The sequence below is a fragment of the Aplysia californica genome, unplaced genomic scaffold (assembly GCF_000002075.1).
Source record: "Aplysia californica isolate F4 #8 unplaced genomic scaffold, AplCal3.0 scaffold00665, whole genome shotgun sequence".
Taxonomy (NCBI): domain Eukaryota; kingdom Metazoa; phylum Mollusca; class Gastropoda; order Aplysiida; family Aplysiidae; genus Aplysia; species Aplysia californica.
In genome coordinates this window covers 322352-345676 of record NW_004797935.1, presented here as the reverse complement: position 1 = coordinate 345676, position 23325 = coordinate 322352, and the positions used below count along the sequence as shown (strand labels likewise).

The window sequence follows — 23325 nt, the reverse complement described above, 5'->3', positions numbered from 1 at the left end:
ATACATACCGGTATATAAATTTTATGTTTTTTCCACAGAACGCAGGCATTGGGATCTGGAGGAGAAAATCCACATCTAGAATCTCCAAAATTTCCAGAAAAGTAGCAACCCTGAACTGGGTTCTGAGAGAAATCGAAAAAGATAAGCAACACTCTTCATCTAATCTTGTGTTTCGGATCTGATACAATCTTAATATCAATTTTAATAATAATAATGTGGATCATTTTTACTGTGCCTATTCTCGTGTGCACACAGCTCTTGGCACTTAACATAAAGCCAAGTACAAAGAAAAATAACAACGATAGTAACCAAGATATAATTAATATTTGTTCATAGGTAGCCCATTGAAAGAACGTTGCTCACTTTGAGGAGAGGGTCAAGGACAAAGTGGTTGAAGCCCCTGACACGTCCCTCTCCGGGCTGCTTGCTCCATTGACGTGAGGCCGGGCTGAAGTAATGCTCCCCCCAGAGCCTTCTCATCAGACGTTCTTCCTTGATGCCGAACTTGCTCGAGTACAGACGAGCAAACTGCTTGAGGTTGAAACCCCAGCCATGAAGGCCAGAGCCGAAGCTCACATTGCCCTTGGCTGGATCCATCTGGAACAATGCCGGAGAGGTTTTTAACATTCGGAAGAGTTGTACAGGATTTTTAAAATGCGAAAAAATTTACTCAGATTTATTCAGTTTGTAAATTTCCCGAATGAAAACAATAACAGGCCGTATAAAGAAAAGCAGACAAGGAAAAATTGGCCTGTTTAATTAATAAATTATTTTCTCCTAAGCCACATGTTCCCAACAATATTTCCACCTTTATGACACAGCGTTCCACCGTCTATTCCATTGCCCAGAATTCAAAGATATAACAACTTTCCTTCTCACGATAAGACCAGGTGCTATGAGCACAATAAAACAAACTATACAACAAAACTACCTGATCAAAATAGAATTCGTCAGAAGCACATGTTTCTGGCTGAAAGTCTTAATAATCCAACCAAAAAAAAAAAAATGTTACATCTTGTTTCTTCACAAACAAAAGACTACAAAAATGATCCGTAACTTTTGTTCTAATTTAAAACAAACAACAACAACAAAATATAAAAATAATAAATCTTTGTATACTTACCATCAAATCTCCCATGGGTGAGTCGTCCTCGCAGTATATGCCGATGAGGGCATTGACGCTGCCCACAACGTCTCGGAGAGTGCAGTAGATTTCCTCCGCGGTGAGAGCCTTCTCGAACACAGCCCTGTCCAGCTTGTTCATCATGAGCACAGGCTTGATCCTCTCCGACAGCGCTTGTCGCAGCACCGTCTCTGTCTGGACGCTCACGCCTACACACACACGCAAAAATAAAAGGGGAAATACAATGTAGTTGAAGTGATGACATAGTCACTCTGTGTAAGATCATCACAAAACGCCACTGCTTCCCTTGCCTTATATTTTTCAATACAGTCCAGCATTCACAGCCTTATAGAATGGCAGACCACACATAGCCTTTTAGAACACAATAAAATCTCTATTAAGAGTTGGTGGTAACTTTACTTTTACCCAGTGGTATAACTCTAAAGGCTGAAGAGTTTCAATCAGGAAAAAAATGTTCAAAAAGCGAAATCAACTGAGTTAATAATAATTAATGATAATTTCGCATTTTTATAGCTCCTATCTATGCTCTACAGCATGCTTTAGGTGCCTTACAACTACAGTTACCTGAGTAGACAAGAACAAAACTAAGAAACATTTTTGGCCTCACAGAAAGCATATAGACCAAGCTGCAAATTACATGCGCTAAAGTACTAACAAACTGACCAAATCTTTTATTGCCTATAGCCAGGTACCCAATCCCAAAAGGGTGAATTTGGAAAATTCATGTAAAATGCTTTTCCAAAACGCAAAACGTTGCGCTCCTGATGGAATTCAAACCCACGACCTTCCAGTCGAGAGTGAAGTCTAACCACTGGACCACCAACACGTAACTTACCACTGACACAGTCCACCACCACCATGGCTCCATCGACCACCCTCAGGGCGGCTGTCACCTCAGGGGAGAAGTCTACATGGCCAGGGCTGTCCACCAGGTTGATCAGGAAACCCGTTCCTTCAGACCCCAGTTGCTCAACATCCTTGTCTTCCAAGTTGTAGTACAAGGATATAGCCCTGTCAGAAAGAAAAATGGGTGATTTGAGATACAAGGATATAGCCCCGTCAGAAAGAAAAATGGGTGATTTGAGATACAAGGATATAGCGCTGTCAGAAAGAAAAATGGGTAATCTGAGATACAAGGAAATAGCGCTGAAAGAAAGACAAATGTATATTTTGATATATTTGAAAATAGCGCTGTCAGAAGGAGAATTTACAACCACAAATTTAAAACAAACATGCCTTTTTAGTACAATAACCAAGTAAAGATGGCAAGTACTGATAGCCAAATTGAAACAACAATCAGACAATAGCTCGAATGGTATGAGCAGCTTCAGTCAAATAACATTTAAGCTAAAGGCAAATAATAAAGAAGTAAAAAATAAACGATTATGAATTTCTCAAAGAAGAAAAACCAATCATATAAAAAAAACACATTGCATTCTCGAGGACAGAAATCATCTAAAGATAGTAAAAACCGCACCCAATATTGAAATACACTTTTAAAATTGCCATCTCAAAGACAATTATCATCATCACTTTTGTAAAAGAGAAAACGGCAACTCACGTCGACTTGATGGTGATGCCTTTTTCTTGTTCATATTTGAGAGTATCAGTGGCCCTCTTATCACCTGCCTGTGAGGATGCGATCACACCAGCCCTCGCAAGCAAGGAATCAGTAAGAGTAGTCTTTCCATGGTCAACATGGGCAATAACAGCAATGTTGCGGATATTCTTGCGCTTTCGCAGTGCATGTTGAAGTTGTTCGACACTTAATTGAACCTGAGTGGACAATAAAGACAAGAACAGGAAAATTTTAATCGTAGAACATTACATATATTATATGACAACTTAAAAATCTGTATGTGACAGCAAATGTCTGTAAATTCAGAGGATTATCACATGAATTTTCTTGATAAAAGAATTTGTACATCTATATGTTCATAACTTTTTAATTAAGATTCTATTCCTCTGCAGAATAGGAAAAATGGGTCATTCAATGAAAAGTGACACACATAACGCAGAGATAATGCCTTAATTAAAAATTCTATGCAATGACAGCTCAAGTCATTCTTTACTCTTTTTATGTTAGCTGCAACCTTCCTCTAACATCCCCTCCCCCCCCCTAAAAAAAAGAAAGAAAATATGAAGAATGGCTCTATCATTGCATCGATTTTTTTTTGGTAGGATATATTATCTTGCATTACATAAGTCACTTTTCATCATCACTGTCTTTCTCCCCCTGCATTAGTATATATGCTACGGAACGGACAACACTTTAATTAAAATTGGAAGAGGCTAGCCGTACTTAATGACGGCTAGACTGGCAGTCTAGCCGTACTTAAGTACGGCTAGACTCACAGTCTAGCCGTACTTATTCTTAATATGATGGCTAGACTGACCATTTACAAAAAATAGGCCTACTGAATTGTAAATATACATTTTTAGTGTGAAGTACCTAAAGTATTTGAATTTGAGACAAAACCAGGTGCCTTAATGACAGTGCATGTATTTTAAACCTCCTGTTTTCTAATGTTAATAGGGCCTAAGATAAGTACGGCTAGACTAGCAGTCTAGCCGTACTTAAGTACGGCTAGACTGCCAGTCTAGCCGTACTTAAGTACGGGTAGACAGCCAGGCTAGCCGTACTTAAGGACGGCTAGACTGTCAGGCTAGCCGTACTTAATATTGATGGCTGAATTGTAAATGGAATTTTTAGTTTGCAATGCCTAAAGTATTTGTATTTCAGACAAAACCAAAAGGTGCCTTACTGACTTGCATGTATTTGAACCTGAATAATTACTAGATCTAGATCTAATGAGACCTGTGTACTTAACAGGCTTGAGTCGATTGGGCCAAACCTAGATCTAAGTACGGCTAGTCTAGCAGTACTTAAGTACGGCTAGCCACTTCGATTAAAATTTCCCCTTTCCCCTAGCTATGCCTTCTTACTTTTCTGTACATCATTATATGTGCACATTGCAGAAACAAATTACAGAATTTAAGGATTGCACAAGCACAAGTAACCTCTGTAAAATCAGTTTTAGTTTTAAAGACATCACTGGTGCAGCAGTGTGCATGTGATATATATTTAAAAGTGAATAGACATTTGAAGTTTATTTCAATGGTTCTAAAATGAAAGCACACGTATATGGAAAACTCCGACTTCTGATGAATTTTTCTGTGGCAAAGCCAGACTAGAGACTGGAGAGTTGACTGGCATTTTTTGCACAGATAAAATAAAAATTCAGTTTCTACAAAAATTTATCATGGAAAACTCAACCTGTTGGTACGAGAACAAGTAGGTCAGCTATGGGATCAATGTTTCCCCAGAATTAATTAATGTATTCATCTAGGTTCTTTAAAATGTTTGTTTAATTCATTGGTACATCCATAGTCATAATAATATCCCATACCATTCAGAAAAAGTCACGAACTGAGGCGGTCAGATATGGCACACACACGCGCTGTTGAGGCGAGGGCGCAAAGTGCTTTCTTTATAAAGGCTTTTGACTTGACAAATTGAAGACGCAGGGGTCCTCTTGGTCTCGGCTTGGGGTCCTTTTCTTTGCTTTGGACTTGAAAATGTGGTACTCACAGGCACCAAGCTTCACATATCAATAATATTATTTTCAACAAGTCACGCTCACGGAGCGTTTTCCACTCCGATCACATTTTTCTCTGAACGTTACTAAGCAAAACAGTTCGTTTTATACTCAACCAGCGCGAAGATTGCACCACGGGTTCAAACAACGTCATAAAGTATTATTAGCGAGTTTATAAATACTCTGGTATTATTAGACAGACCTTCAAGGTCCTAATTTTGTTCTTCACAGTTTCAAAACATGGTGCAACGGGTCTATCGATTAAGCTGAATTACTGTATTAGGCTATATCGATCGACGAGAAAATCGGGAATTTCCGCAGACTATTTTGAGATTCAGAATCAAAACATCCGGTAGAAGTAGGAATCTGAACTTTCGCTTCGGAAGATGCCCAACGACCGTTAGGCCGGCGTTTGTTTGGATCTGGTTTATTCTTGGACTTAGTTTTTGTTGCACCAGCTGGTAGATTCTGGAGATTAATTGAAATGAATTTTTTACATCGAGTTCTTTTGAAGGCGCCTTCAGCCTCCTGTTCACATAAACTGCTGCTAAGAACTAGCGCGAGAGCCAGTTCTAAGTCAAGCCAAAATGACCCCCCGCCTGCTCGAGAAAGTCAAAGTGATTCGGCGTCAAGTTCCACAAGTTCCAGTAATATTGATGCGTGAGTATACCTTGACCAAAACATTTGCCATTCGTATTTCAAATGTGTACATCGTGAAATGTGCTTTCTGAGTATGTGAAAGCTCTCAAACTTGGTGGATTTTTGTCATTATAAACAAGGCCGTCGTTATTCGGACTCGAGTCCAAATAACATTTTTACATATTCGGACTCGAGTCCGAATAAAAAAAATTCTTATTTGGACTCGAGTCCGAATATGAAAAAATGTTATTCAGACGCAGGTCCCGAAAAAAGGGAGTGTCTTCGTTCTATAGATCTAACGTTCAGTGCTTCCAATTTTCCGCCATTTTTTAGTTTCCCCACACCTTTTCTGCCGATCCGATGCCCGCCGCCTCATTGATACGCCCCCCCCCCACCCCCCATATTTCCCACTTTCTTTGTTGTAGAAAAAGGTAAAATTGAAGATTAGCAGACCACCTGGCAGCTGCATATTATGAGCTGTGTAAAAAAAAAAAGCGATTCGTTCAAATACACAAGCCTGTGTCATATCAATTGTTTACCAAGAAAAAGTTGTGTTGCTGTGTAGAGCTGAGCATACGGCAACTTTTGATTCCATAGACCAGGGCACAATTCATTACGTAGATCTACGTCAAGCCTTATTATTGTAATAATGATCAGTTGCCGGGGGGAAAAAGACTGACGCGTATGCGACGTTCAACGCCCGGACCGATAGTGCCCCCCAACCCCCCTCCCCGACACGCACACAGCCACACGTGTGCAGGCCGCCCATCCGACCCCGACACACGCTAACGAGCCATCTTTAATTGCTTCTGATGACCTCTTGACAAATAAACATTTATTATTAGAAGCGCTATAATATAACTTTTCAGGCCGGCCTCAAATTCAGATCATAAGATTAAAACTCGGCTCCTGCACAAAACGCCCTTTTGCCCGAAGTGATCCCGGTCTCTACCCAGCCTGAGGCGAGTCACGAGTGAGGCAGGACAGGAAGCCGGAGTCACGAGTCGCAGGAAGTCGGAAGTGATGTCATGCTGGACAAGAATCAGAGTCCGAATAACATTTTTTCATATTCGGACTCGAGTCCGAATAGTCACTTCATATAAACAAAACGGAAGGACTTCCGTAGATCAAGACCAAGAATTTGTCTTTTTATAACTTGCTCATATTCATACGTCTGAACTTTTAATCCAAACAAAAGAACCGTTTTATGTTGTGTCCTAAGGGAGTGATTATTCTCACCCAGGGTGAGGCTGGATATTATTCTCACCCCGTTGATGCTATTCTCCCCCCGGGTGAGAATAAGGACAGCCTACTATTCTCACCCGGTTTTTTCGTTTCGGGCATCATAGGACCCCTGTCACTGAGCGCTCCAGGCGACAAAACTCGCCTCCCTCTCTCACTCCACTGAGCGCGTGAGGCGACTAAAATCGCCAATGGGCGAGCCAGCTCTCGAGCGCGGGAGGGGTTTTAAAAAATTATACAATAACAATCCCCGCGGGAGCCCAGAAAAATCGGCCAGCGCTCTGGGGCAGGTCACGAACCTCTTACAATTCACAAATTATTTTGCATCATCCGTTTTCAACATCCAGGTAGGCCTAAGAATAAAAATCCATTGCATTCTCAGACCGGGTGAGAATGATTCTCATTTTATTCTCCGGGGTGAGAATAACAATATAATATTATTCTCACCCCGGGTGAGAATAAAATTATATTTTTATTTTCACCCCGGGTGAGAATAATACAGTTGTGTCCTAAAGGGCAAGGCTGCCTTCCATAAGGGATGTAACAGCTTTTGTTTAGCTATATATAGGGCCTAGATCTAGAGATCTAGATCTATATATATTGTTAACGAAGTGACTATTTCTCCGAACGCTCGGGATAATAAACTTGAACTCTATTTCTCCGAATGGTTTCCGTTCTCGAGTTTTGTTGGTTATTTGTGAAAGTTTGGCGTCATCTTTCATTCTGCCAATCTGCGAGGACTGGGAAGAGAAGCATTTTTTTTGCATCAAATACAATTTCTAGAGCTAGATCTAGGTCTAGAAATTTTTAGTTGTTTGAACATTCAGATACTTCAATTGTAGTTGGGGCAACCTTCCTGGACTATGTTATATTTGAAAATGCCATCTACGAGAAAACAAGACTGCTCGAATTTGGCAGTAACCTATTTTGCTTTTGGCTACCCCTAAAGCAAAAACTAAACCACCCCCCCAAAAAAATCCCTCTATGCCCCCCCCCCCCCTCCCTCCATGCACCCCCCCCCCTCCCCGTTCACACTTTACACACACACACTTTACTACTTTACACACACACGCACACTCACATGGCACACACACACACACACACACACACACACACACACACACACACACATACACACACACACACACACACACACACACACACACACACACACACACACACACACACACACACATGGGCCACTCCATTTGCAAATAACCAAAAAATCTTGAGAACGGAAACCGTTCTGAGAAATAGAAGTTCAAGTTTATTTTCCCAATTGTTCGGAGAAATAAAGCCGACCTATTATAAAACTCTTGTTAACTCTTTCTGGACGTAGTTGTTTTGGGGTCTAGATGTAATTAACTTGTGACTCGTTTCGGCTACACAGGTGATGTACAATATAACTTCATATTAGCATACCATCACTCAAAACGTAACATATGATATATCAAATTGAAGGAAATTGAGGAACACATTCCAACATGAAACAAAGATTAATTTTGAACATACGTATGCATTACAAGTGTTAGAAATGGCGATGGTGGTGAGAAAAATACATTTTGACAGGAACAAATTTCACACACTAAACATGTGAAAGCGAATCAGCATAGCTATCTTATCATATACAGGCCAAGAGCAGACTCCATAAATTTCTGAATGTGCAGCTTTTTAGTTGAATGCAATATTCTAGTTTTTGTTTGAGTTATGATATTTATACTGAGTCCGGTTAGATCGTTTTGTTGATGCAAGACCGCAAGAACTAATTCACTAGTTTTTCGCCAGACCTATGCTTTGACAAAGTTAGTGAAACTAGATGTTTACTTTTCTTAAACCCTTTCCAATGCCCATTGGAAGATCGGGTCTGGTCGGGGCGTTTTGCTAGCCAGACTGAGGGTGCAAAGCGGCTAGCATGGCACAAGCCGCACCCGACTCGCTTCCTCGTCATGTGACGAGTCGGACGATCGATCCGACCAGACTAGTTATCTAATCCCTTCCGCAATGGGCTCTCCGTATTAAAAAAACAAAAAGTCCCAAAAGCAGTCAAAGCTAGATCTAGTTTCATTATTGTTTTGTTCGTGTCTTATAAATTTAAAAGCTTTGAAATGCCAGTATTGGAATCTATTTATAATCCACTTCTATTTTCTATCGCTGTCAGAGCCTCTAGGGATACTTAATTGAAACTGTGGCAGAAATATATTTTCCTTGCCTCTTGTGAACCTTATGAATAAAGAAGTTGCACTTTCTTCTCCAAGGCAGGCGTGCACTGGTCTTGGAACTAGACTTGCCAAGACTAAGTGCCACCTGGTTGATGGTCGCAGTAAAAAAAAATAGGCCTATAAAATTTTCCAGTTCTGCCGAAAAGGCTAATTATTCTAAAAATACACAAACTCGTATCTCAGAAATTAATTGTTATTCCCTTTCCAAAGAAGTTCTAAAGGCATATATATATCTGAAGATTTGAAAATTTCCAGTTTGTTTTGATTGAATCTGAGGATAGAAAACTGTTTCGTACTACGAGTCTTTCTCTGGCGGTCAGTCTTTTCAGTATTTTTACAGAAGATAGAAGATACAGGTCTTTGGTAGATTCTTCTTCTGCCTCTTTTCAGAGACAATATTGTTTTTTTATACATGTACTTGATAAAATGAGATCGTACAGACTCAATGAGATCGTACAGACTCAACATGCATTGCGACTAAAAGACAACACTATTGAAGTTTAATAGTGCTTTATTCCGTTTTTATAAACTAAATTTCTTGCAATAGTAATTTTTATTTAAACTAAATATAAGTTAAGTGTATTCATGCCTATACACATCCAGTTTTAGCATCATGCGTGGGAAATTCTCACCGGATTTTGCGAAGAAGGCTATGCTGAAAAAGGAATCACTGACTTCCATTCTGAGACCTAAGACTAGCAAGATCGAATTGACTCCTGACTCTGGTGAAGAAAAAACAAAGCCAAAGAGGTACTAAGTTGAGGCATATTGAAGTTTCCTCCTTTTTTTTATTGTTTGCCTTTCAGTCAGATTATTCTGATATTTTCACAATTCATTTTTTGTAAAATTTTATGCTGTAACCAGTTTGAGCATTTTATGTTGAAAAACATTCTTTTGCTGTTGCTATTTGTTATACATTTGCTTCCCCCTCTCCAACCCCCCTACCCCCCAACCTGAAAAAATCATGTCCCCTCATTAACAGGCCTCTTAATCTGTCTCGGAGATTGTTATGCTATCGGTCTGCACAATTTAAGACATAAAGGCTATTTAAGAGGCACTCTTAAGAGTAATGCTGTGCGATTTTGAGTTTTTAAAAAATCATCGAAGCTTCGAAGCCCGATGTCACTATTTGTGCTATTCGAATATCGTTTGCGAATAGCTTTTTTTATACTTGTACATGTAGGCCTAAGGTGAGGCCTAATGCCGTGAGTCTATCAGCAGCATTCTTTATTGAATATTCACTATTCACAATCACAGCACTATTCATCCAGTGATTCTCAGCTCTGTGTGTGTCTGCCTCTTTTCGTATAGCACCCATGGCTTGCGTAACGTGTGCGATGATGAAACAATTTTTTTGTTGCTTTTTAAAAATAAATAAAAAAAAAGCGACTGTAGCAGAGGGGGAAGGGAGAGGGGGAATAATAAAAACAGGCGACCACTCGTGCCTAGTGTCTGCTTGGAAGGAAAAAAAAAGGAACTTGGACAAGAGAAAAAACTTTTTACCAAGCGAGCGGAGATCAATTGATCTAACACACATGCACACTGTCGCTGCGTCGCACAACACTGCTGTTTGCTAAGTTGTATTGTCTTTGGGAGGTTCTTTTATTGGTAGCTTTATTTCTTTATTCTTCTAGAAAAACTGCCAAACAATACTTTCTGTGCGTTTGCTTGACATGGTACAGTTTGATCAAATCACACTAAATTTAACTGCGCAGATTTATATATAAGCTAAGACTTCTAGCAGTAAATGGGTAAAAAGGTTCAAGAGAATTCTGTTGGCAGTATAATAGGCCTAATAATAACTATACAAATTACACATACAATTTTGAACAAATAAATCAGAAACAGAATGCAAATTTGCAATCTGAAGGACAATGCAATCTCTAAAATTACACATCAGTGCAACGATCAAAGAACTGGCCTAAAATGGACAAAAGCAAGGGAACAGAATGTACTCCCAACAATCTACTGTGCAGCCATAAAGTAAGAGAGAGCACAGACAATGGAATAAAGATTGAGACAAAAGGCCATGTGAGTGTAACAGCAAGGTGTGTGACGTGTATTTTTAGCCTTGCGCGCTCGGCTTATAATACTCTTATCTCTCATTTCGTTAGTCCCCGCGTGCCATCCCCCCACAGCGCCAAGGCCCACCCAAAAACTGTAGAAATGTTGTGGATCTCCCCACAAGTAGGCTATGGTGGTTGGCTGATTTTTTGGTGTTCTTTTTTTGTTTTTGTTTTGTGTTCTATCAAAACACGACTGGCTCTAATCCCGCACGACACCCCGCGGTGCAATGACATCACGTCACAACATTCATAACCTTGTGCTTCGAATGTCAAGGGGAGCTAAGTAAGTCTGTCAACCTACAATAAAAAAAAAATAAACACAACATTCGCTGCGCTTTGAAGCGGCGGTGGGTACCCATATGGCCTCTGGCTTTGAAGCGGTGGTGGGTACCCATATAGCCTTATGCTTTGAATCTTTGAATCCTGCAAGGGGAGCTAAGTATGCCTGCATACAAAAAAAACATTCACTGCGCTTCGAAGCGGTGGTGGAGTGGGTACCCATGCTTTGAATGTCACATTGTCCAATGAGAGCTCAGTATGCCAACGTACAAAAAAAACATTCGCTTTGCTTCGAAGCGGTGGTGGGTACCCATATGGCCACTGCGCTTCAAAGCGGTGGTGGGTACCCATATCGTCTTGTACTTCGAATATCGAATTGTGCAAAAGGAGCTCAGTAGGCTATGCAATGTATACAAAATCTCCGGCTGCACTTTGAAGTGACAGTCTATTGAGTGCATCATGAGTGCTTTTTAGAGGCACATTTTATAACTCCTACTGGCTCCTCTTATCGCTCTGTCCCGTAATCATCAATCAGAACATAACGTCGAATTTACAGCAGTGTATTTAGATATTTGATTATGCTTTAATTTTACTACGGGTTGAGAAAAATTAGAAGAAATTCATTGCGGAAAAAAATCACACAGCATTCGATTGGCTCTGCCACGCTTCGAATAGCTGTGAATAGTTAAAAAATCATGAATGTCAAATAATGAAATCGAATGGGCACAGGTCTAATTAAGAGGACTGAATAATCTGTGGGAAAAAAAACATTTTGTTTTTCTTAAAGAGCATAGCACCCCCAGCTGAGAAGTTTTAAAAGTTTAAAAGAAGTTTTAATATTTTGTATCTGATTATTTTCTCAACATGGAGAATAGTAAAAAGTTCCCACTGTATATTGTATTTAAGCTAGAATTAAAAGAAAAAAACCTGATTGTCTAAAATTCACGTTGGTGCAATTTTTTAAAGCTAACTTTGTGAGGTTGACTCGTAAATTTATCAAATTGGTCTGTCTGTTCAGATTCCTGGTGGGCCGTGACTTTCTCAGCCTGAAGCATTTCGGAAAAGATGAGATTCATCAGTTTTTGTGGACAGCAAAGGATCTGAAAACCAGAATAAAAGATAATGGAGAGGTATAAACATATTTTTTTGCTTTGTAGATACACTTGATTCCGTGATATCTTCTTGTATGCTCTTGAATCCTTTTCTTATGTGAACACTTTAGCAACAATATGGTGCCCTTCATTTATCTTTTATTTCTTTTATTTCTTCTTGACCGATAACAACAACATCTTTTATTTCATATCAGCGTCTACCTTTCTCTATTTGAGCTCACTACCACACTTATTCACTTATTTCTGGGGGGGTGGGGAAGGTGGGCTGTCGTACGTAAACTTAGTGCATTTTATGGTCATGGTGAAAAGAAATCTTTTATGGCCGTGGTGAAAAGAAATCTTAATCTGTCCCTGTGTTTTAAGCACCCTGCATAATTTAGCAAAATTTGATCATTTTTTGCATAATTTCTGATTATTTTCCTTTATCAATCTTTGTTAAAATTAACAGAATCGATATTTTTACATTTTTGGGCTCAGTTTGCATAATCTCAGAATTTTTCTTGCATAAAATGACGGGGACAGCTTAATGATGATTTTCATACTGCTCAAACTATCTGTATTTTTTTGTTCTTAGGTGCTTCAGCCACTAACTGGCAAAACTGCAGCGCTAGTTTTTGAAAAGGATGATACAGCTTCTCGGCTTAATGCTGAGCTAGGTGAATATTGCTGTTCTATTGTCTGGATTTTTTGCGTGTGTGTGTGTGTGTGAAAAAAATCCGTGTCCGAAACGAGGCTCGAGTATACATTGGTAAATATACCCTTGGGTTTTTTAAAAGTATTTGAATTGTTTTGAAGAATATCAGATTGGTCAGTTTTTTCCTCTTCGTTTTTTTTTTTTTTTAAATAAAAGAAATAGTTGTGTGGGGTCTACCTGTTGGCTACCAATATTTAGAAAGAGCAGAAGCTGTGTCAAATGATGCAATGTTGGGAGCAATCTTGGTGCTGATATACCCTTTTGATTTTAAAAAAAATCCTGTATGAAAATGAAATTGTTTCATACATTTCCAACTTCATAGAGTCAGTAGTCAAGCATTGATTCCTCATGTCACTGCTTCTCATCCACAAATTTTAAAAATTTTGTTTTGAACTGAGAGCTTCTTTTGGAGCCTTTTCAGATTAAGGAAAAGAAATAATAAAGTTGAGTTCAGTTTTCTGTATAGTAAGGAAACAAGCTCAGTATTGTGAATGAGATAATTTTTGTGGCTCAGGTCTGGCGAGACTTGGTGGCCAGGCGGCTTACTTCAACGCCAGTGACCTTCACCTTGATGGGAAGGAAAACTGGAAAGATTCTGCAAGGTAAGTTAGTGTAGAATGGTGATGTTCCACCCTGTTTATTTATCTTTTTCTACTTGAAATTTTTGCTGGCTATTGCTCTGAATTTTGTGACTGAAAAGGAAGAAGCAGAAAGAAGCTCTGAATCAGAATACACTGCACTGAATAAGGAGGTATTGTCTCTATGGCTGATATACTTTGTTTATGTTTGTGAAAAAAAAGAGTTCATATTTTGTTTTCAGTATTGATCAATGTATGTCTAAGCATATTTAGATTATAATCAGTTAATGTGTTTTACATTATGTCTGATTTTTCTGACTCATCGTCGAGGTTACAAGCCTTTTAATAGTTTAAGGAATTAGAATGTCTTTATATATTATTATATCAATATTTACCTTTTACATATTTCCTGTTCACAAAAATAATTGTTTTGACCCTTTATTTTAACATTGAATGAAAATTCAATTGTGTCATAGCACATCTCATAAATAAAGGGGGGGGGGGGGGGATTTTCCCGTGCCCTTGCCCTGCCTAATTTTCCCCTCCTCTTACTTTCTCTTAAACAAGTCTATATCAACCGGCAACTGTGGTGTAGGGGTTAGGCACTTCGTTCAAGCATACAGGAGACCCACGTTTGGTTCCTGAGTGGGGAGAATTTCGTCAAGTGTCTCAGTATTTCTGCCAGGGTGTTGTTTCCCTCTCAGCCTAGGTTGGCTCTGACAGGCAGGGTCAGAGTCTGCCTCCTATATGATCTACATTGTATTGATAGGGCTGTTCCCGGGGTTTTATGCACTCCGCATAGTTTAGCAAAATCTGATCACTTTTTGCATAATTTCTGATGATTTTCCTTTATCTTTCTTTGTTAAAATTAACAGAATCGCATAATTTCACATTTTTTCTGCTCAGTTTGTATAGTTTCAGATTTTTTTTTGCAAAAAAACGCGGGGACAAATAGGGGCGTAAAAACACCCACATTAACAAATTTTTTTTGTTGTAAATAATGAACAAACATGTGTGTGTATGATTGTCCAGGTTGCTGGCCGGGGCTGCTGATCTCATCATCGTCGGTGCGGGAAAACAGGAAGTTCTGGAAGAAGTTGCCAATGAGTCAACGGTGCCTGTGGTCACTGGAATGTCTGACCTGCTTCAGCCTCTGCAGGTCTTGGCCTATTTTGTCACGCTGCAGGTAAAAATGAGAGAATCTCTAACATGTTGTGTTTGTTGCTATTCCTCTGTTTTTACTTATATATGAACTATGTGCATCTGCTGATGCTGATACGATATCTCCCTTTATAATTAAATGGAGAGTATTCAGATTTGCAGCTTCTTATATACTTGCATTTTACTCTTAAATACTTAGATTTTCCTGTCCTTGTTTATTTAAAAGTATTGAGGGATGAGTAGTATTTTTTTCTCGTATTTTTTCTTAAAGTTAAAGTTTTTGTCCAACTTTTTTTTCCTTGTAGGGCCTATTCTATATTGCATTTTCAACTTCACTTTGGTATGAGCCAGTTTATAGCAAAGGAAAGCTGAAAAAAATTCTTGTTTACTTCACGCTCTGCAGAGTAGCAATGAGAGGTACAAAGAAAAAACTGTTTTCAGAAAGGAGGATTTGTAGAAAGAAAAAGAAACTAGCAGACAAAGTAGCTTTCCCAATGCACCTGCTTGACAGTACAATATTGATGTATGAGATTAAAGGGTTCTGTCTACATTTTAGGTACATTTGAGATGTTTTACATCTAAGATGGTGAGTTTTAAAAGCAAAAACAGATAGAATTTTGTGTGTGTGTTAATGTGTATTTTTCTCAGAGCGGAATATTCATTTCAGAATGAGACTTGGATCACCATGTGTGGTTTGCAGATAGAAACTGCGACAAACCTAAGCTTGAAACATTCACAAAGCCCCGATAGAACCCCACTAATCTCAAACAATCTTATAACTCGGTCACAAATTTTAGAAAAGCTGCAGCTTAATAGATTCTTATTACTGTGGCGTCGGTGGCCTAGTGGTTAGGCTACCGGACTTGTAATTGTGAGGTTGCGGGTTCAGGGGTTCAAGCTGCGGGCCCGACGTTGTGTCCTTGGGGAAGGCCCTTTACACGAACTGTCTTCACTTCTCCCAGGTGGGAATGGGTACCAAGCCATAGACGGCGAAAGATCTTGTCAGTATGTTAGTGTTTAAGCGCCTATAAATGGCTGCTTGTACTGTATGCTTCCCAGGAAGTTGAGTTTGTTTCAGAATGCTCTCAGGTCTGCTGGGGTAATAGTATAGATTGTGAAGCGCTTAGAGCTTGCTGTTGAGCGGGGATTTGCGCTATACAAATGCGATCTATTATTACTGATTTTATTATGGTACTTGGCGCTGATAGCTCACCTGGTATCTTGTAGGGCTAGGGTGTGAACGTCCCGTAAAAGGCCAAGGCAGTGCTGATTACCTGAATATTGTGCATACACCTACATTTAGTAAATTCAGAAGTAGGATATAATAGTTCATCATCCCCCCCCCCCCTTTGCATACACAGACACACACACACACCCACACCCCAAGCTCCTCCACTATACCCTCTTCTGTCTGTCTGTCTGTCTGTCTCTCTCTCTCTCTCTCTCTCTCTCTCTCTCTCTCTTTCTCCCTCTCTCTCTCTCTCTCTCTCTCTCTCTCTCTCTCTCTCTCTCTCTCTCTCTCTCTCTCTCTCTCTCTCTCTCTCTCTGTCTCCCACCCCCTCCCCTCCCCTGTCCTTTTTCCTCTTTCCACCTCTTTTGTTATCAATAAATGAGCATATGTATCCTGACTGTTCTACTTGATGCTGTTGTGTATTCAGTGATTTACACAGTTGTCCATATACTTAACTGTTGCACAATTCAGTTTCCTTATCGTATGGGTATTGTGTGCTTATTTTCGTACAGGAATACTTTGGCTATTTGCGAGGCCTCAAGATTGCCTGGATCGGAGACGGAAACAGCGTCCTCAACTCTCTGTTGTACGGCTGTGCTAGGTTAGGCATTGACCTCAATACAGCCACACCAGTGGTGAGTCTGACACTGTTTAGGGGAATCAAACAGCTTATAAGGTTAGATCAGGTAAGATACGATAAGGTAAGGTAAGTTAAGATAAGATAAAATAAGATACGATGAGGTAAAATAAACTTTATGGACCCAGAGAGGAAATTTTGAATGGATATATTCAAGGAATATCAACATACAAAGATTCAGCATCAACACAGAAATACACTACTTACTTTCATGTACTATGATACACATTCAATAATGCACAACTTGCTCACCCAAGCATGCCCAAACAGTGTGTAAGTGGGCATGAACTCTCTCTGTCTCTTTGTTTGATAAACCCTAAGCATGCTAGCCAGTTATAATATAACTAACTAGCATGCCTAGGGTTTATATAATGTGTTGAAATTGTCTTTTGACACCTTTTTTTTCTTTCTTCAAATTTTTAGTTTTCTTTCCGTGATGTCAAAAGAATGTTACCCTGTTATTGAGATGTGGTTGTTTTCTATGGCTTTGTTGCTGTCTTTGAAAATTTCATCGTAATTACATACTTCTACTTGTGGACCATTCTAATCTTTGATGAAATACATTTAGCCTTGTTTGAACAAAGATTTATTTTTACCCATTTTGCTTCAGAAGAATATTTTTAACTGTTTCAAATACTGTTGGGTTTGACGGTTGCTTCCTCTTCAGGGCTATGAGCCAGACACAGATGTTATGCTGGACGCTATGAAGATCTCAGGGCAGGTACGTGCAGTGTTAGTTCTACAGCCACGGGCTAGAAATGATGTTGAATGAAATTTATCTGCAGATGTTAGGTTCATGTCATATCCAGTGGTGAATAAAGAGTTTTAAAAATCCCAGAAGTATGTTTAAGTACATCTTATTTTACACTTAAATTCACAAAAAGCTTACCATGATTGCCCTTAAGGCGTCAGAAAATATGTTTTGAAATATTGTTTACTCAATTCAATATTCTGAATGAAGACTGGTAATTATTTTCACTACCTTTTTTCATTCTAGTCAAATCAAATAAACATTTTGGAAAAGGAGTGCACAGTTTGTGCAATACATTTATACAGCACAAATTAGTACAAGCAGATATCATGAATTCAGACTGTCTCATAATCTGTGTGCCTGCTTATAGATGTCAGTTAAACAGAACTCTGTTCTCCTGATGTTAAAACTGGTATGGGGGCTCTTGTGACCTAGAGGTTAAGGTGTTCGCCTCTTATTCAAAGGTCCCGGACTCGAATACAGGTAGCGACGGAACAATTTTTTCTCTAAAATTGTCTCCTTTCACCTCCTTTCCAGCAATCTAGCAATATTCTGTCGTCTGCTGTTGTCTCCACTTTCTGCCCCCCCCCTCCCCCCCACCTCCTTTGCTCCCTCCTCTGGGCTCCTGACTCTTTGGCCGTCACCCGGGCAAAATTTTTAATTTCCTACCATCTGAAAATGTTAGGTGTGTCCCGCTCACTCATATGACCTTATGCAGTTGCGAGCGCCGTAAAACACTTACCACCCCCCCCCCCCCCAAAAAAAAACCCACACCAAACAACAACTGGTATTTAGATATTCTGTTATGTCCCCTGTTACCCTGTTCTGCTGATCCACACTGTTATGTCCCCTGTTACCCTTTTCTGCTGATTCACGCTGTTATGTCCCCTGTTACCCTGTTCTGCTGATCCACACTGTTATGTCCCCTGTTACCCTGTTCTGCTGATCCATTGTTATGTCCCCTGTTACCATGTTCTGCTGATCCATTGTTATGTCCCCTGTTGCTTGTTCAGCTAATTCACACTGCTCTTTGAGATTGTATAAGCGAGTAAGTGGCAAGAACAATCCATTGATTATTTTTTATTTATGCTCTTTTGTTTTAATTCTCAAGCTTTGCTTGGCAAGAGATTTAACTTTTTTTTCCTGCTGAAAGAAGTAAAACAAATGTTGTCTGGTCTTTTGTTGTAGACTGGGGCGTCTTTCCTCATCGGTAATGATCCGTTGCAAGCTGTGTACCGGGCTGATGCCATCATCGCAGACTCGTGGACAAAACCAGGAGCAGACGATGAAAACATCAAGAAAAGAATTAAAGATTTTGCTGGATTTGGAGTGAATAGAAAGGTTGGACGGAACATCTTGTTTTTAAAATTGTTGTTGTTGTTGTTGTTTTTGTGTGTGTGTGTGTGTGGGGGGGGGGTTATTCCCTATCAACTGTTTGTTTTTTATGCTGCATTGTATTTAGTAACTGATAATTAATTGGGGAAGTCAGTAAAATTAATGGAAATGCCATGGAGAGTTTAAAATGTTTTAAAGTTTTGAACATTCAAATTTCAATAGTAGATTGCTGGGAATCTGATTTACAACAAAACATGAAAAACTGTGCTTCCATTCTCCAGTTGTGAAGTTAATATATTTATAGACTTTGTAAGAGTCTAATACGAAAATCTGTTTTTTTTGGTGTAAAAAAATATGTATTCTCTGTTTTTCTAGTATTACTCTTAATGGTCTAATACTGTAGAAAAATTACAAACTTTCAAGATGGATTTGCCAATAATGATGAGAACAAAGCCCGTAAGTCACTTGGAGAGATCTTTTGTAGCAGGTCTACTTTGAATAGCTTGAATTTATTAAATGCAGAAAAATTTTTTGAGTTTGGATGCGGGTTAGTTGGCCTATGCCCACCATTTTAACCCGCTTTGGGGGTAGAGTATGGTTTTTTTCTTTTTGTTTTTGAATAGTTGGCAGCTATAAAATTTTATGTTTTCCATTTTCATCAGATGATGAAGGAAGCGGGTGGAGAGTGGGTGTTCCTGCACAGTCTGCCACGCCGGCCCCACGAAGTCACGGACGACATTTACTACGGCCAGGAGTCATTGGTTTGGAGGGCCGCCGAGAACAGGCTGTGGATCACAATGGTGAGGGACACTTTGTCTGTCAGTCTGTCTGTCTGTCTGTCTGTCTGTCTGTCTGTCTGTCTGCCTGCCTGCCTGCCTGCCTGCCTGCCTGCCTGCCTGCCTGCCTGCCTGCCTGCCTGCCTGCCTGTCTCTCTCTCACTCTCTCTCTCTCTCTCTCTCTCTCTCTCTCTCTCTCTCTCTCTCTCTCTCTTTCTCTCTCTCTCTCTCTCTCTCTCTCTTTCTCTCTCTCCCACTCTCTCTCCCTACTCCTCCCTGCCCCCTCCCACATCCCCCCCCCCTTTCCCCTCCACTAGTCATTGCATGTGTGTAAGTATGTATGTAATTTTCTGGGTGCTTGTACTTGTAGCTGCCTTCAGTTTTTGTGTGTGTTTTTTTAACCATGACAACATGATTCCACTTTTTAGAGAGAAGGTAAGTTCTTGTTTGTTTGCTTATTTTAGAACTATCTATTACTACCCAGAACTGCTGCTAAAATATATATATATATTGTGTTTTTTTTTTGTTTTTCTTTAGTCCGGACCAATGTGTAAGTTTTTCACTAAACTTTGTGTTCTCCCTTTAAAAAAAAATAGATTTTCTGTATGGGTGGTTGGCAGGTGCTCTGGTGTGGTTTGCTCCTTGTTTCCTACCAAACATCTATCATTATAATCTCTCCTCCTTCTTTCCTTTGTATGTTAATCTGTAGCAGCACCTCTAATCTTCCGCATTTATATAACCTATTTTTGTTCCAAGTGCCATAAAACTCTAACTAAGTGGGTGATTGGCGGTTGCTCTGGTGTGGTTTGCTCCTTCTTTCCTATCAGACATCTATCGTCCTTATCTCTCCTCCTTTTTTGTGTATGTTACTCTCTTGTAACATCTCTATTCTTCGGCACTCATACGACTTTATTGTGTTGCAAGTGCCGTAAAACTTTTACTTAAAAAAAAAAGAAAAACCCTTTTACTAAACTTGAAAAAAATAAACTTTTTCTGTTTTCCTAGGCTGTGATGTTGCACCTCTTCCAGCCCTACAGCCCCACCACGCCAAAGCCAAAGTATGTGAGGGGATAACATCTCTCTCTCTCTTATCTTATGTTTCATTTAGAGAAAAAATTGGTTGTCTTTACATACAATATTATGATATGAATGATTTTGCTGATGTTTAAATATTTTCTTAGAGATCTGAGTCATAAATCGGTTAACCTACCTCCTTTCCTTTTTTTTTCCTATAAGGAGTTATACTGATTGTTTTTTATAAGGAATTATACTGATTGTTAGACTTTAGAAAATATATTCTTCAAAGCATGACTGAAATTTAACATTAGTCTTTCCAATATTTAGAGTAGGCTTTTGTACAGTTTTATTTTGAATTTACTTTTCATCAGCCAAGATGTGTTCATGGGAATGAGACACATGGCTTTATGACAGGGGAGAAATTTAATAAGTGAAGTACTACTCATTGATTATTAGGAATATCTTCAATATAGGCTTTATTGTATTGTACAGTTACCATCTTGTGTAAGTGTAAGTGTGTAAATAATGTACAGCTGGAAAAACTAGAAATGTGTGTCCCTGTAAACTGGGGTGTGCTCAGACTGCTGGAGAATCATGGCACAGTGAGATAGTACGAATGACTTGAATGTTTTTGTGGCTTATGAGTACTTTCTGCTAATATATGCAATGAAATAGGGCACGATCAGTTATGGGGCAGTTTTATTATTTTTATGCTGTTGAATTGATGTAGGCTTATTAAAAAAAGGCCTTTGATATCCTGCTCCCATTGAGAAAAAAAAAGAGGTCAAAAGAGGAAGTGATAGACCAAGAATAACTTACGTAGAGAACTTGAACAGAATGGTGGTCAGAAAAGATGACAATAGCTTTTTTAAAGAGGATTTGAGTGGGGAAATGAGGAGCAAACCACGATCTCTGATGAGTATTTCAAGTCTGTCACTTGAAGGAGAAGAAGAAGACAGTATATGAAAAATCTCTTTGATGAGTTTGAATTGATTCCTTAAGGTATGTATAGCAGAAAGGACAAGTAAATTAACTGGCTATAAATTAAAAACCTATTGCCATTACATCTTAAACGAACTTAAAAATATAGTCAGCACTGACCCAAGTGTGTGCATAGTGTGACAGTGTGTATTTTCACCCGCAAGTGTTCTTTTCTTTAGTCTTCGGTTTGTCCTAAGCTTTTCTCTTACAAAATCCAAGCCTACAACATTTTTATCCTTAGATAACAAATATTTATATTCCATATTAGTAATGATTTGGGCTATCAACATCGGGTTTTAACAAAATCGTTGAAGAAGAAACGTTAGTAGGATCAATGTCATGGGGATAATTTTAGATTCTGTGTTCGGAGATTTTTCTACCCAAGCTGACTCAACAGGTTTTGGGATTTTGACCACTTTTTTTTTCAAAAGTCTTTACTTCATAAATACACCTCATAATGTAGCTTTTGAATTTGAATATATAGGAATATACCAGTCTCATCCCTGATTCAATGCATGCGGAGCTGTCCGTGTTATTAAAGTTGAATATGATCTTGCTGTCCATTTTTTTTACCAGCCTGAGCGTGTGGCTTACTGTAAAAACCTACTGTGATACTAATAGTAATAATAGAGAAATGTTTCTTCTTTGCTCCATGTTGGTTGTTGATCTTTTACAAAAATTATTAAAGAAATGTGAAATTTTGATTGATAGAGTTGTGTTGCTTGTATTTTTATATTTATTCATACTTACCATAAGATGCTTAAGCACCCTTATGACTTACAGTATGTGATTTTCTGGCAGTTTTTGTAACAGTGTGTATAAACCTGTATATTACCCTGTCCCCGTGGTTTTATGCACCTGGTATAATTTAGCAAAATTTAATAATTTTGTGCATAATTTCTGATTATTTTCCTTTATCATTCCTTGGTAAAAAATTAACAGAATTGCATAATTTCACATTTTTCGGCTCAGTTTGTATAATTTCAGAATTTTTCTTGCATAAAACGATGGGGACAGATTACTCTTTGTAAATTATGTAGGCTATGTTAATTTTTTTTAATTTCTGGGTGGTTAGCTGATGCTCTTGTGTCGTTTTTTCCCTTCTTTCCTATCGAACATCTATCGTCATTATCTCCCCGCCTTCTTTTTTTGTGTTTGTTACTTTCTTGTAACACCTCTAATCTTCGGCACTTATACAACCCTATTGTGTTGCAAGTGGCGTAAAAAAAAATTTTTCAGTGTCATTACCTTTCATGGTTTTGTCCCTCTAGATTTGTAAGTATCTGTAGCAGTCCTCTGTTATTGTGTTATTACTTGTATATTTTTTCTTCTCATTTGTCTTTGTCCCTTTCATGTTAACTAACCTTCCTTTCCTTTTCAACCAACGATTGTTTTCTTGTCCATAGTGAAGCTTATGTTAGATACTTGCTTGCTTGTTTCAACACAAGTAAAACGTCCCTTTCCCTTCAGGCAGCCGCTTGTAACCTACTCCCAATCAATGCTTCAGCTTTGTACTGTAACCCATGTGTCTAGAGTGAGTAATCGACAAATGGCTAAAACAGCACCTGGATAAGGATGGCTGGTGCCTCTATGAATAAATTATTGATGGTCAGCAATCGACAAGACAAAACAAAAGGAAAAGAATATGTATCCAACATCAACAATGTTTGAAAATAACAAACCTGTTGGATTTTGAGCCTGTTGACTGACAAATGCAGTAAACACTGTATAATATAATTGTTATTGCCTATATTATAAAGAATGTGTGCATCGCATGTGTGTGCACATGCTTGTCTGTGTCTGTGGAGTTGTCTGTGAGTGTGTGTGTGTGCATATGTCTGTGTGTGTGTGTGTGTGTGTGTGT

At 38.9% G+C, this 23325-nt stretch overlaps 2 protein-coding genes across 4 annotated transcripts in view; one reads left to right on the top strand and one right to left on the bottom strand.

Moving 5' to 3' along the window:
- The window catches only part of LOC101855596 (elongation factor 2), a gene marked incomplete in the record, with an annotated part of 14787 nt that extends 9966 nt beyond the window's left edge, over window positions 1–4821 (bottom strand). The window contains 5 exon segments of the mRNA XM_013087976.2: window positions 364–597; window positions 1124–1332; window positions 1980–2155; window positions 2706–2920; window positions 4555–4821. Of these exon segments, the coding sequence (XP_012943430.1) occupies window positions 364–597; window positions 1124–1332; window positions 1980–2155; window positions 2706–2920; window positions 4555–4557 (837 nt within the window).
- Window positions 544–22165, top strand: LOC101853883 (ornithine carbamoyltransferase, mitochondrial). 3 transcript variants are annotated; one of them, XM_005108163.3, is made up of 11 exons: window positions 5036–5403; window positions 9447–9593; window positions 12207–12318; window positions 12875–12956; window positions 13509–13596; window positions 14605–14758; window positions 16477–16599; window positions 17269–17322; window positions 18541–18693; window positions 19350–19487; window positions 20469–22165. In XM_005108163.3, exons 1-11 carry the CDS (start codon window positions 5228–5230, stop codon window positions 20535–20537), a joined length of 1296 nt encoding a protein of 431 aa, XP_005108220.1. In that variant the 5' UTR covers window positions 5036–5227; the 3' UTR covers window positions 20538–22165. The 3 variants fall into 3 exon arrangements, with proteins under 3 accessions (XP_035828258.1, XP_005108220.1, XP_005108221.1); XM_035972365.1 differs by lacking the exons at window positions 5036–5403; window positions 9447–9593 and adding an exon at window positions 544–616; XM_005108164.3 differs by lacking the exon at window positions 9447–9593 and having other exon boundaries at window positions 5045–5403.
- Window positions 22166–23325: the final 1160 nt, after the last annotated feature.

Excerpts from the sequence above, each read along its gene's own strand:
- LOC101853883 (XM_005108163.3), top strand. The coding sequence starts at position 5,228 with ATGAATTTTTTACATCGAGTTCTTTTGAAGGCGCCTTCAGCCTCCTGT. Across the intron at positions 18,694-19,349 it reads GATTTGGAGTGAATAGAAAG|ATGATGAAGGAAGCGGGTGG; the intron begins GTTGGACGGAAC and ends CATTTTCATCAG. Across the intron at positions 19,488-20,468 it reads ACAGGCTGTGGATCACAATG|GCTGTGATGTTGCACCTCTT; the intron begins GTGAGGGACACT and ends CTGTTTTCCTAG.